We start from the raw sequence: 14360 nt of genomic DNA, 5'->3' as shown, positions 1-14360 counted from the left end.
ATATTCTATGAATGTCTAGGAACTAATGTTAAACAGTGTAGTACTACATATACGCCAGGTTAAGTGGCAGAACTTGCACAAGTGGATGCACAAGATGAATTTAAAACAAATCCAAAGCTCAGAATAGGGGAAGAACACACTGACCTTGTGACCCTATTTTTTAAGACAGATAATCACATAATTTCTTCTTTGAGAAATATCTTACAATTTTCAAAGTGAAACAAGTAGAAATCAATTTATTCAGAAAATTTATTTTACATAAATAAAACTATCACAGACACATAAATGCAAGGCAAAGGTGCTTAATTTTTAAACAATTTGTGAGTCATAAGAAGTGCTTCATTTGAATACGTTTAATAGTCTGAAATTTTAAAATTTACATCTAAGCGAGATAAAAAATGTTATTTTCTCAGTAAGCAGGAGAGCTATTCTAACAGATTTCATATATATCGCTGTTAAGATAACTTTGTTAAAGATTTTGTGACCATATTTGGTTTAGTTTGTATTTCTGTGACTTCCTCAGAAATGACAACACTTTTTGCACTTCTAGCGCTCTTAGATGTTGCAGGTCTTGATGATTTATGACTCTCTGCTTGATTTGCCTCCGCTACCATCTCCAACAAGGTTTGACTTCTTGTGCTTAGTCGGCTGAGACGACCTTCCCGACTCGAAAGTCGACTGCTTCCTCGTGAGTCTGAAACACACGCAGCAAGATGTTAGTTACAACCATACAGAAATTATGAGGTTTGCTATACATACATACTTTCCAGTAAATTGATTATTATATTAGTCTATGTTAAGGCAGGCAATACATTATTTAATGATAAACAGGCAGGTTATTTATGGAAGTTTAAAGACATAATGGCTTAGATATAGAAGCAAATTTGCCCTCGATTAAATAAAAGTAAGTACAGCAATGAGCCATATTATTAATAATGACTGATACATGTACCATACACCTCCAAGTAAACACCTGTGGAGACAATTTATTTTACAAAATGGGGGCTTCTTTTTTTTTTACATAGCTGTAAATCAAACTTTCTAAGGAATGAATTTTATTAATTATAGCCAAAGTAATGCTAAAATTTCACTAATGATAAAAACATCCTTTTTTGTGAAAAAAACAGAAGCGTTCACGTGGGGGGAATACAGTATATGCAATTTGTAATAAATGACAATGAAAAATAACATTAATTCTAGTTTTTATGCAATATAATGTTATTATAGTAAGTATTTAGAAATATACATTTTGTTCATTTGAACTTCCCTCTAAAACTTACAGAATTACTGCCTTTAATATCTGACAAAGTTCATTTCTATATGTTTCACTATCATGTATAACCATAAATCATAATTTCAATAAAATTACAAAAATATATTAAATGAACCAATGGACTTTTGACAGCTAATAATAATTTAGAGAAAACCTGCATAAGTCTGGTTAAACTAGAATGTGTCTGTAGGACACAGGGTGTGCCCCCCACTGGTACATTTGTCAAAAATAATTCAAATGTTTGCAGTCTTAATGGGGTATAGCCTCAACAAACATTTTATGAAAAGGATTCATTATTCTAGGCCATATACTTTTTGAGCTATGAGCATCACAAACAAAAAATCCACTATTTTGGCTATTTCAAGGGCCATAACTCTGTAATAAGCGCAAAGATTCTCAAGAAGAATGCCAAGTGTGCACGGTCACTTTATGATAAAGACTCGAGCAAGGTTTCATGAATTTACATCAAATACTTTTTGAGCTAGGCACATAATTAGGTGAAAATGTGCATTTTTTTACTATTTCAGGGGCCATAACTTTATAAATAGGGGAAGGAGCCAGCCAAAAAAAATTAAGAGATGTGCAAGGTTATATCATAAAGACTCATGCAAGTTTTCATCCATTTATATCATATACTTCTTGAGCTAGATGCATCACAAGGTGAAAATGTGCATTTTTGACTATTTCAGGGGCCATAACTCTGAAAATAGGGGGCGGAGGCAGACAAAAAATAGGAGGTGCACAAGTTTATATCATGATAAAGACTTGTGCAAGGTTTAATCAATTTATATATAATACTTTTTGAGTTAGGCGCGTCACAAGGCGAAAATGTGCATTTTTGACTATTTCAGGGGCCATAACTCTGAAAACAGGGGGGCGGAGGCAGACAAAAAATAGGAGGTGCACAAGTTTATATCATGATAAAGACTTGTGCAAGGTTTAATCAATTTATATGTAATACTTTTTGAGTTAGGCGCGTCACAAGGTGAAAATGTGCATTTTTGACTATTTCAGGGGCCATAACTCTGGAAATAGGGGGCGGACCCAGATAAAAAATATGAGGTGCGCAAGTTGATACCATGATTAAGATTCATGCAAGGTTTCATGAATCTATATCAAATACTTTTTGAGCTAGGCGTGTCACAAGATGAAAATGTGCATTTTTGACTATTTCAGGGGCCATAACTCTGGAAAAAGGGGGCGGAGCCAGACAAAAAATAGGAGGTGCACAAGTTCATATCATGATAAAGACTCATGCAAGGTTTCATCAATTTATATCAAATCCTTTTTGAGCTAGGCGTGTCACGAACTTCAGACAGACGGACAAGACAAAATCTATATGCCACCACCACTCATGGGGGGTGGGACAAATATGTCTGTCACAGTCATGAAACCCACTACAAAATAACATTCTGTAGCCCTTATCTAAATAAAAACTAATTTGCAATTAAAGAAAATTGTTTGTCAATGTTCCAAAATATAACATAAAACACTTGTGTCACAATGGTATCTGAATATGTATCTCCTTGACATAGGAAGAAAGCCATCACCAAGATAAACTATGTTCCAAGATACTAAAATATCAATACCATTTGTACCTAGGAAATTATTCAATATGATAATGAAGCCTATTACACTGCTCTGCAAGATGCTTCCATCATTCAGACAGAGCTCACCTAGCTAATTTCAACTACTGGTTATACTGTAAAAGTTACTAATTTAAAACAAGACTGACTATTAACCAGCATTTCACGTAAAAAATGATCGGTCACTGATCGCAAATTCTCAATAATGTACGTTGAATAAGGCTGCCAAATATAGAATTGTGAAAGATAAGTGATGCAAACAAAAAATCTATACAGTATCCAGAAGAATTCTCATATATGACTAATCAGGGCACTTAGTTGAGAAAATGAAATTCCCTAACTTTTCCACTAAATCATACTTTTCACTAACCAATACCTTTTGGTCATCTCATATTGAAATTTTAAAACATTTACAATAGTAATTCAATGCAGTAGTATAATAATTTCATAAACATCTGCAGTGCTGACTGTTAGTTCCATTTCTTTACTTAGTTTTGTAAGAAGTATAACTTATATTTTCATCTAGTAACATAGTAGACCTAGCTTACCATGTATTTCATCCCCTGAAATTCTTAGCCTAAAAAGTCCAAATCAATCTTCAAAATAAATTATACATTAAAAAAACTACCTGTAAAACATAACTATACCATCAGGTAGTACAATATAACTAACATGCATTAAAGTTACTCATGATTAAGATTTTTCACAGAAAAATGGCATTCTGATTAAAGAATATAAGTGTCCAGTTAAATGTTCAGTTAAAAAAAATCTAAACTTAAACATTCTGGTATTTCTTCTGTATACACTCACTGCATTCAAAATAAAAACATTGTCAGCAATATAATAAAAACATGAGAAGACACTAGTCTGGCCTTTAATGTAGAGCTGCAAACACAAAAATACATTGACATCTGGACAGAAGCTTAGCACCCATACATATACATACTAATCATCATTAAAACTGTTTATTGCAATTCTTGCCACCACAAAGAAATGCATGTCCATCTTGACATCCATGTTTTATTGAAAAGGTCAGTGTTTAGCTGATATCTGTTACAGTCTGGCCTAAACCTTTTGCAGACACTTGATGAAATGTTTCACTTTGCTTTTAACATTTACAACACATAAAAAATTTGGACCTTTATTACTTAATGAAATATGAAATGTGTTTATTTAGCTGTAGAGGCCAAAGAGGCAAATTTGTTTAAATATGAAAGGTAACAACAGAACTTGACATATAAAATGTATAAATAATACTAAGCATTTTAGATAGTACTGAAATAGCGATTTTTTACAACTTTTGAGGAAAACTTTTCACAAATATGCCTTTAATAATCGTTAAATGGGATTTGTTTTAGTTCATTTTTTTTTAAACATGGATATCAGTACTGAGCATGTAAAATTCCAAATTTAAGGAATTCAAAAAACTTCGGAAAATCTCTTGAAACAAACAATAAATACATGCAGGAAAAAAGTGGAAAAAATGGTGAATGTTACCTGAAACTCAATGGTTTTTTCCCAGTTCTAGGGGTTCCTGTTAGTGGTTAGACAGAACAATATGGTAATTTGGTCACGACGATAAATATGGTAAAATGTTATAATTAGAGTGTTTCATGCATCCCACACCAACGGTGTCCAGCAAATAACAACAATTACATGCTATCAGTGAATATAGGTTTTTACAACATACATTCATGCATTACAACAATTCTTTACAAAACACAGTCAAACTCTGTTTGCTCAAACTCAACGGAACAGACAAAATTAGTTTGAGTTATTGATAACTCAAGCATTGGAACAATATATGTTATATAGCAATTTTGCTGGGATCTGATGACAAGTTCAAAAGAAGGGTAGTGTTCGAATTAAACGAGTTTGCGCAAATGAAGTTAGACAGTGTACTGTGAAATCATTATCATTTGTCGGGGGTGTGCATATAATTTTCAAAGAGGTTACTGCACTCTACAAAATAAAGTCGCAAAGAACAAATAAAAATGCCCTGAAAAAACAAAATATACTTTTTCATGTCCCTACGAAAAAGCTGTTCAGACCATAAACACCAAATATTTTGCCCACAAAATGAAATGATTTCATAGCAAAAGAATACAATCTATATTTTTCAATTTTTAGCTACTGCATGTTAGAAAGGCCTCTATCTAAAACTTAAGCTGAATAGAATTTTTCATGAAGATGTTTTAAAGAATGCGAAGCCAAGAAGCAAACTCATAAGAAACTGCGTTTTTAACCAAATTTATTACTAATCAATAAAGCAAACCAAATTTAAGAATTTATACTAAACACAGAAAAAAAATAAACAAGTGGGGCATAAAGAACCTATACTGCTCACTATGCATGTTTTTATGTTACGTGACAGAATGTGCTATTGTTCTGAGTATAATTACTTTTTATAGTTTTTGGTTACAGGATGTCATAAAACTTTACGCAATAATAAGCGATGATTTGGCTGCTACCATCAGTACTTTCAGCACTTTGATTATAAAAGCCATAATTAGGGTAATCTATGGTAATCCTCCCACTCTGCAGCCATGTTTTTGATGGGTAAAGCCACCTGTAACCTTTTTTGACTAGAGGGTCATCTAGCAGCTAGTCATTTCTGCAAAACTTTCTGATTTTGACCATTGTTTTGTTAGAAATAACTGTCTCTTTTCCAAATAGCACTATTCTCTGGCTTTTTTTTAATAACCTAGGTATCTATTTCAATTTTTTTTTCTTTTCTTTTTTTTGTTATGTATAGCAACTCCACAGGGATCATTCTTGCAACATCTGAAAGAAACTGGCCCAGCATTTTCTGGAACAATATCATCTGGGACAAAATAATGGATGACAGACAAAACTGATCACAACAGCTCACCATATCATAAAGTTAACTTTAAACAAGAGCTTGTCGAACTTGAAATGCCCCCCTTGATGCATTCAGTAATTGCACAAGGAACAGAAATTATTTGCTCACTGTAAACAAAAGTTCTACTGTTCTGGTTCAATGTGACAATGACCTTTCACCTACTGACCTCAAAATCAACAGGGGTCATCTGCTGGACATGATCAACACCTCCCTATTAAGTTTCATGATCCTAGGCCTAAGCTTTCTCAATGTATCATCCGGAAAGGGTTCAACTGTTCAGGGTCAATGTGACCTTGACCTTTAGCTCACTGACCTTAATATCTATAGAGGTCATCTACAGGTCATGACCCACATCTTGATCCTAGGCTCAAGCATTCTTGAGTTATCGCCCGGAAACTGTTTTACTGTTCCGGGTCACTGTGACCTTGATCTTTGACCTACTGATCTCAAAGTCAATAGGGGTCATCTGCTGGTGAAGACCAACCTCACTATCAACTTTCACGATCCTAGGCCCAAGCAATCTTGAGTTATCATCCGAAAACCGTTTAACTGTTCCGGGTCACTGTGACCTTGATCTTTGTCATACTGACCTCAAAATCAATAGGGGTCATCTGCTGGTCATGACTAACCTCCCTTTCAACTTTCGTGATCCTATGCCCAAGCATTCTTGAGTTATCATCCGGAAACCGTTTAACTGTTCAGGGTCACTGTGACCTTGACCTTTGACATACAGATATCAAAATCAATAGGGGTCATCTGCTGGTGATGACCAACCTTCCTATCAACTTTCATGATCCTAGGCCCAAGCGTTCTTGAGTTATCATTCGGAAACGGATTGGTCTACATACAGACCGACCGACATCTGCAAAACAATATACCCCTCCTTCTTCGAAGGGGGGCATAATAAACTACTTTAAGCCTTTCCCTAAAACTGAATAAAGTAAGCAAATAAAACTTTTCTATAAACCTGTTTTACCTTAAAATCTAGTTGAACACTACATATTCTATCTAAAAAGTAGTAAATTCATTTGCCTTGTTTTAGTCCATACAAAAGACCCTTAGTTGAACTATCCTTTATTATTCTAAATCCCTAATATATGTGCTAACACTATGCTAAAAATTTAATGTTTTATATTTTGAAAACAGCCACCAGCCTAATATAAATGCAATTAATATAATTTATGAGTATACTGTTAAAGAGCAAAACATTGCAGTTACACAAAAGAGTTTCAGTTTATTAACAAGAGTTAAAAGGATGTGCATATGGATGGAATAACAAGTGCTCAAGAATAAAGAAAAGGTATAAAACGGATATAATGCTCTCTACATTTACCTGGAGGCGGAGTGCGACACTGACTCAAGTATGAGTCTAAATATAGATACAGACATTTTTAAACATGCAATATGTTCAATTTTAAATATACTTTAATCAAAATACAGTTGACACTCAATATATCGAACTCGCTTACCTCAAAATTCCAGCTATCTTGAAGATATTTTCAAGAAAACACAGCAAAATGAAATATCAATTTGAGTCAAAGTTTGGATATCTTGAAATAAAACCCTTGATCCCTTGGAATTCGAGATACTGAGATTCAACTGTATACAGAAGGAGGGTTTGATATAGTCTTAACTGTATGAACCAAAGTTTCCTATTATGCCATTATATTGTACTTAGCACTTCTCTTTCATGTAAACATGAAACGCAATATACTCTTAAATGCACCAGTATTGTGTTAGAAATTTTGTTGCTGATTAACAAAGTTGCTCATATCTCAAGACAGAATGGAATTGCTTATATATATTGCTTATAATAAATTATTATAAAAGCTAGTTCAATCAAAATGGCAATGTGACAGTCATTTTTCCTCCATCTTAAAAATACTATTCATGGCTACAATCAACACTTTCATCAAAATAATACATTACCGTGTACAATAAAAATGTGCATCTACATGTATTTAGAAATTGTGAGGCTTTTATTTTCATAAGAATCATATATTTTATGCTTGAAAAAGACCTTACAACAAAGTTTTAAAACAAGAGGGTCATGATGACCCTATCACTCATCTGTTAAACTTGGCCTTGAAATCATCAAGATAAACATTCTGACCCAGTTTCATGAAGATAGGGTCATAAATTTGGCCTATACAGTGTTAACAAGCCTTTCCTTTGATTTTAGTGGTGACCTAGTTTTGACCCCACATGACCCAGTTTCAAACTTGGCCTAGGAATCATCAAGATAAACATTCTTAATAAGTTTCGTGAAGATATGGTCTTAAATGTGGTCTCAATAGTGTTAAACTTTTCCTTTGATTTGACCGGATGACCTAGTTTTTGACCCCCTATGACCCAGTTTTGAATTTGGCATAGGAATCATCAAGATAAACATTCTGACCAAGTATCATGAAGATATGGTCATAAATGTGTCCTCTAGGGTGTTAACAAGCTTTTCCTTTGATTTAACCTGGTGACCTAGTTTTTGACCCCCTATGACCAAGTTTTAAATTTGGCATAGGAATCATAAAGATAAACACTCTGACTAAGTATCATGAAGATATGGTCATAAATGTGGCCTCTAGGGTGTTAACAAGCTTTTCCTTTGATTTAACCTGGTGACCTAGTTTTTGACCCCATATGACCCAGGTTTTAACTTGGCCCAGAGATCATCAAGATAAACATTCTGTGCAAGTTTGTATCAAATTAAAGCATAAATGAAACTTCTATATGGCTCAAAGAGCCAAAACAGAAAATTTTGCCCCTTTCCGGGGCGGTAACTCTAGTACCCATGATGGAATCTAGCAGGTTTTCGAAGGGAACTCAGATCTTATTGTGACTTAAGTTGTGTTAAGTGTGGTTAAAATCGAATGTAAAATGTCACTTCTATAATGTTAACATGGTAAAAATTAACAAATTTTGGCTCTTTCTGGGGTCAATCTGTGGCCGTAACTCTGGAACCTATGAATGGATCTGATGGATTCATCATGGAATCCAAGATCTATTGTTGTTAAAGATATATTTTGCAAGTTCGTATCAAATCAAACCATAAATAAAGTCTCTATATGGCTGCAAAGGCCAAAATAGCAAATTTTGGCCATTTAAGGGGCCACAACTCTGGAACCCATGATGGGATCTGGCCAGTTTTCGAAAGGAACTGACATATTATGCCAATACAAGTTGTGTGCAAGTTTGATTAAAACTGTTTGCAAAATGCGGTCTCTATCGTGTTCACAAGCCAAATTAGCAAATTTTGGCCCTTTAAGGGGCCATAACTATAGAACCCATGATGGGATCTGGCTAGTTTTCAAAAGGAGTCAAGATATAATGCCAATATAGGTTGTGTGCAAGTTTAATTAAAACTGATTGCAAAATGTGCTCTCTATCGTGTTCATAAGAAATTGTGGACAGACGACGGACGAAGGGCAATCACAAAAGCTCACCAAAAAGCTAATATTGCCATTTTAACTGCCAGTTATTTCACATCTGTTGCCTTTTATTTATTAATAAAATGTGGTTGGTACAACTACATCTGTAACACTTCATTTTCACAGTTATAAACATACACATGTATATCACAAAAGAGAAGTACAAAGCATGACTGTATAAAGTCTGAAAAAAAGTATTATTGAGCATGCTTGAAGGCTACATGGATATTTATATTTCTATATTCATGCTGAAATATTCATGGATAATTACAAATCTGAAGTATATACATGTGCTATATAACTGGATGTTCATGCAGTCTAAATGGATTGTGTCATATTCTTACATGTTTCCAAGGTTTTCCTGTTTGCATGTAATTTCCCAAATAGATTTCTTAATATAGTAAAACACGTATAAGGTATGTACCATTTTACTTAGATTAAGTTTTATTAACAATGCAAACAAAGTCTAAGCATGCAATGTCAAACATTTTCATTCATATACACCCTATAAAACTTGTCTTGGGTAACTGGGTATGTTATTCTAATTTGAAATTGCTGTGACCTTGACCTCTGCTCTACTTGGAAAATGCAAGCTGACCAGAACTCTGCATTGCTACTAATCACAATAAAATTTGGGATCATTGGAAAGTGTTCATAATAGTCTAAATAATAACAAGAGCTCTGCCAAGCAGGGCAATATACGCCCAAAGGGTTACATCAGAAGATAGGAGCAACATTCCAAGAACTTGACTGTTGAAGCCTAAAGGACAGGAACAACAAAGAGGAGAAATTCAAAAAAAAAAAATTCTAAGTCCAAAAAAAAATCCTTACAAGGTACAGGTATGTCAAAATACACCTAACAAGGCAGTCTGAAAGACAGCTAAATCCCCCGCCACTGCTATAGATAGTGAAAGGGTAAACCTTTGATTTTAGCTGTGACCTTGACCTTGAACTGACATGGCTGACTCATGAATTCTGCACAACATCTTGATGAGGTGATCATTTGACCAAAGTTTCATGAAAATCCATCAAGGGGTTTAGGAGATACAGAGCTGAAACCTTTGACCTTCAGTTGTGACCTTGACCTTGAGTTGACATGGCTGACTCATGAGTTCTTGATGAGGTGATCATTTGACCCAAGTTTGATGAAAATCCTTCAAGCGGTTAAGGAGATACAGAGTGGAAACCAAATGGAAGGCTCAAACCTTCGACCCTTAGTTGTGACCTTGACCTTGAGCTGGCATGGTTGACTCATAATTTCTGCACATCGTTCTGATGAGGTAATCATTTGACCCAAGTTTTATAAAATTCCTTCAAGGGGTTTAGGAGATATAGAGCGGACACGAAATGGAAGGCTCAAACCTTTGACCTTCAGTTGTGACCTTGACCTTGAGTCGACATGGCTGACTCATAAGTTCTGCACATCACCTTGATGAGGTTATCGTTTGACCCAAGTTTGATGAAAATCCTTCAAGGGGTTTAGGAGATATAGAGCAGACACAAAATGGAAGGCTCAAACCTTTGACCCTAAGTTGTGACCTTGACCTTGAGCCGGCATGACTGACTCATGGGTTATGCACATCGTCTTGATGAGGTGATCAATTGACCCAAGTTTTATAAAATTCCTTCAAGGGGTTTAAGAGATATAGAGCGGACACAAAATGGAAGGCTCAAACCTTTGACCTTGAGTTGTGACCTTGACCTTGAGCCGGCATGGCTGACTCATGGGTTCTGCACATCGTCTTGATGAGGTGATCATTTGACCCAAGTTTTATAAAATTCCTTCAAGGGGTTTAGGAGATATAGAGCGGACACAAAATGGCAGGCTCAAACCTTTGACCTTGAGTTGTGACCTTGACCTTGAACCGACAAGGCTGACTCATGGGTTCTGCACATCGTCTTGATGAGGTGATCATTTGACCCAAGTTTAATGAAAATCCTTCAAGGGGTTTAGGAGATATGGACCGGACACGATTTTGTTACAGACGGACGGAAGGACGGAAAGACGGACGGAAGGACGGACGGAAGGACGGACGCAGACCATTCCTATAATCCCTCCGCCACGGCGGGGGATTAAAAATTGGAGGTACCATCCATTGAAAATGGGATCTGCCAAATGAAAACAAAAGCACTGCAATGCAGAGCAATATACACAAAGCAGTCATAAATGACCTTTGACCCCTAAGTATGACCTTGACCTTGAAGTGAGTCATCCGAAACATGTGCTCTGCACATTATCGCGGTGTGGTGAACATTTGTGCCAAGTTTCCTTGAAATCCTTCAAGCAGTTCAAGAGTTACAGAGCGGACACGAAACAATCTGATATGACTTTTGACCCCTAAGTGTGACCTTGACCTTGAAGCGAGACATCCAAAACATGTGCTCTGCATGTTGTCACGGTGTGGTGAACATTTATGTCAAGTTTCTCTGAAATCCTTCAAGGGGTTCAAGAGTTACATAGCGGACATGAAATTGCTAATGAACGGACGGATGGACAGACAGTCGAACACCGGGGGTATAACATAATACGTCCCTTCGGGCATATAAAAAATCATTAAATATGTTTTTGAAATTATAATATCAAAATATAAACAAATTAGATGTGAGTAAATTTTAACATTTTAAAAGGTGTAATTCTCTAAAATATGAAAATATTACCAGATTGTTATTATGTATTTAATGTTACATGCTTTAGAAGCAGAGAAAGTATTAAACTGTAAAGAGCTGTCACTATTGGTGACAAATGCCCCCGAAGCGTGCCCAAGAATGCTACAATTTTCTGCGCAAAATTTAATGCCAGAATAGTTCAGGTATGAATCATTTTCTGACCTTGACCTTGACCTCTGAGATCCGGGTCATAAGCGCGACACACCTTCTCAATTAACATTTGTGTCAAATAATTTTCATATCCCTTGATAAATGGCAGAGTTATGGATCAGACAAGACAAAGACCATGTTAAATTTTGACTTCTAAGTGTGACCTTGACCTTGGAGCTAGGGTTCCTTGTCTTGCGCATGACATGTCATCTCATTATAGGGAACATTTCTGCCAAGTACTTTTGGAATCCCTTCATTGATGGCAGAGTGATGGACCGGACAAGAAACAGACCCTGTTAACCTTTAACCTCTAAGTGTGACCTTGACCTTAGAGCTAGGGATCTGGATCTTGCGCATGACACGTCGTCTCATTATGGGGAACATTTATGCCAAGTAATTTCAAAATCCCTTGATGAATGGCAGAGTTATGAACCGGACACCTGTTAACCTTTAAATGTGACCTTGACCTTTGAGCTAGGGGTCTGGGTCTTGTGCATGACACATCACCTTATTATGGTAAACATTTACGCCAAGTTATTTCAAAATCCCTTTAAGGATGGCAGAGTTATGGACCAGAAACGAAACAGACCCTGTTAACCTTTGACCTCTAAGTGTGACCTTGACCTCAGAGCTAGGGGTCTGGGTCTTGCGCATGACATGTCATCTCATTATGGTGAACATTTATGCAAAGTTATTTCAAAATCCATTTATGGATGGCAGAGTTACAGCCCGGACAAGAATTTACATGGACACACAGATGGACAGTGCGATTTTAATATGCCCACCTTCAGGGGCATAAAAATTTAGTCCTTTTAATATATACATGTATATGAATTGAAGATTGTCAGTAAAGATTCTTATTATTTCTCAAAGATCGTCACAACAGAGATGTTAATTTATCATTAGATTGTTGGAATTCCAGCAGGAATAAACAGGACCTTTTAAGATTTATAGGAACCCCACATTTATGCAGTTATGCTATTTTTGTCTCCAGATGACTTCTTTTATATCTTTATTCAGAATCTGTTTAAACATGGTTGAAAAAATGCTTTACTGGTAATTTAGTCTCTGTATCTTAGTGTGATACAGATATTTTAATGTATTTCTTCTGTTTGTAATGAGTAATTCTAGCAACATTTCAAATAATAAAGATTAAACATATTTTCATATTTGTCATCCAAAATTGTTCCCTGTTTTTAATTTTGATAATACTTCTCATGTAACAGTATTGAATAGAATTAAAAACATTCCTTGTGATGTTAATATATTTTCCATGGCATGAAACTTGTTGATGTATGTCAAGCTTCCTATGACAGAAATTAAGATCATAAGCAAAAAAAAAAACCTTCAAGAAAATTATGAAACAGTAATGGTTTCACTGTATACTTTCACTTTTCTACCAAATCTAGAGAGAAATCAAACATCTGATACAGGTAATTTGAAATTGCTTGATCAATTTTAGTTTTTGTTGCAAGTCTGCAATAGCTATTTGCAACGGGGAAAATATCAGATTTTTTATTTTTCACTTGACTGTGCCACTTGTGAAAATATTGCATTGAATGTTCACTTGGTGAAATATATTTTGATCTCACACTGAAATAAACTCTGCTATATAAAAACAGTTCTGGGTATCACAATATAGAACATAGATATGATATCAATGGTCAGTCTTAATATACAACATAACTTTTATACATTTGATACATACTTGAACTCTTTTAAGACTAACAGTTGTCAGGTTACATAAAAATATACAGTTTCACACACAACTTCTGTTTAGTCAAACTCCTGTCTAATATCATCTACACTAAGTCTTAGTTTTCCTTCAAACTTTCAACTTTCTTCTAAATCACATAAAATAGGTCTAAATGACTTCCAATCACTGACTTTTGACTACAATTATTTATCAGTGCTATATCTACTTTCATAATTGTATCACCTTCATCAATCACTACAAATATCTCAAATGTGTGTGCTCACCTTTTGGTCTCCTGCTGGCAAGGTTGTCCAGGAATGAGGTCAGGTAGCCTAACTCCACCTCTAGCTGACTCGTTATACCGGAAATCTTCTGTTCTCGCTTTGATGTCCGGTCGAGGAGGTTACCAAATTCATCCACTACACACTGGTCTCGATCTGTGAATTTCTACACAGACAAATTGACATACTATATAGGACTTTTTCTTAAAACTCAATTAATTACACATTGTATTACATAACAAATTATTGCAAAGGCATACAATAATATTCCAAAGTTTTCAACTGTAACAGTCTCAGCTATTACTGTATTTTTAGATTATATTCTTTTTTTCAAATTGGCAGGTGACATGAAACAATTAAATGTAGATGTTCATAACCTCTTTTGATGAGAAATTCTTATATCAAATTTTGAGTTTTGG

General features: G+C 35.2%; 1 protein-coding gene across 10 annotated transcripts in view; it reads right to left on the bottom strand.

The window, feature by feature from the left end:
- Window positions 1-207: 207 nt before the first annotated feature.
- Window positions 208-14360, bottom strand: part of LOC123525784 (centrosomal protein of 290 kDa-like) — a 63963-nt gene continuing 49810 nt past the window's right edge. For 6 of the 10 annotated variants that reach the window (XM_045304940.2, XM_053521694.1, XM_053521684.1 and 3 more), the window contains 3 exons: window positions 13945-14107; window positions 7056-7091; window positions 208-694 (listed from right to left, as the gene is read on the bottom strand). In XM_045304940.2, coding sequence (XP_045160875.2) covers window positions 456-694; window positions 7056-7091; window positions 13945-14107 — 438 coding nt within the window. In that variant the 3' untranslated portion in view covers window positions 208-455. Of the gene's footprint in view, window positions 695-4356; window positions 4394-7055; window positions 7092-9491; window positions 9509-13944; window positions 14108-14360 lie in introns of all 10 variants that reach the window. The other 4 variants (XM_053521712.1, XM_053521720.1, XM_053521725.1 and 1 more) reach the window with 4 other exon arrangements.

The sequence above is a fragment of the Mercenaria mercenaria genome, chromosome 1 (assembly GCF_021730395.1).
Source record: "Mercenaria mercenaria strain notata chromosome 1, MADL_Memer_1, whole genome shotgun sequence".
Taxonomy (NCBI): Eukaryota; Metazoa; Mollusca; class Bivalvia; order Venerida; family Veneridae; genus Mercenaria; species Mercenaria mercenaria.
This window is presented reverse-complemented; position numbering and strand designations above follow the sequence as displayed.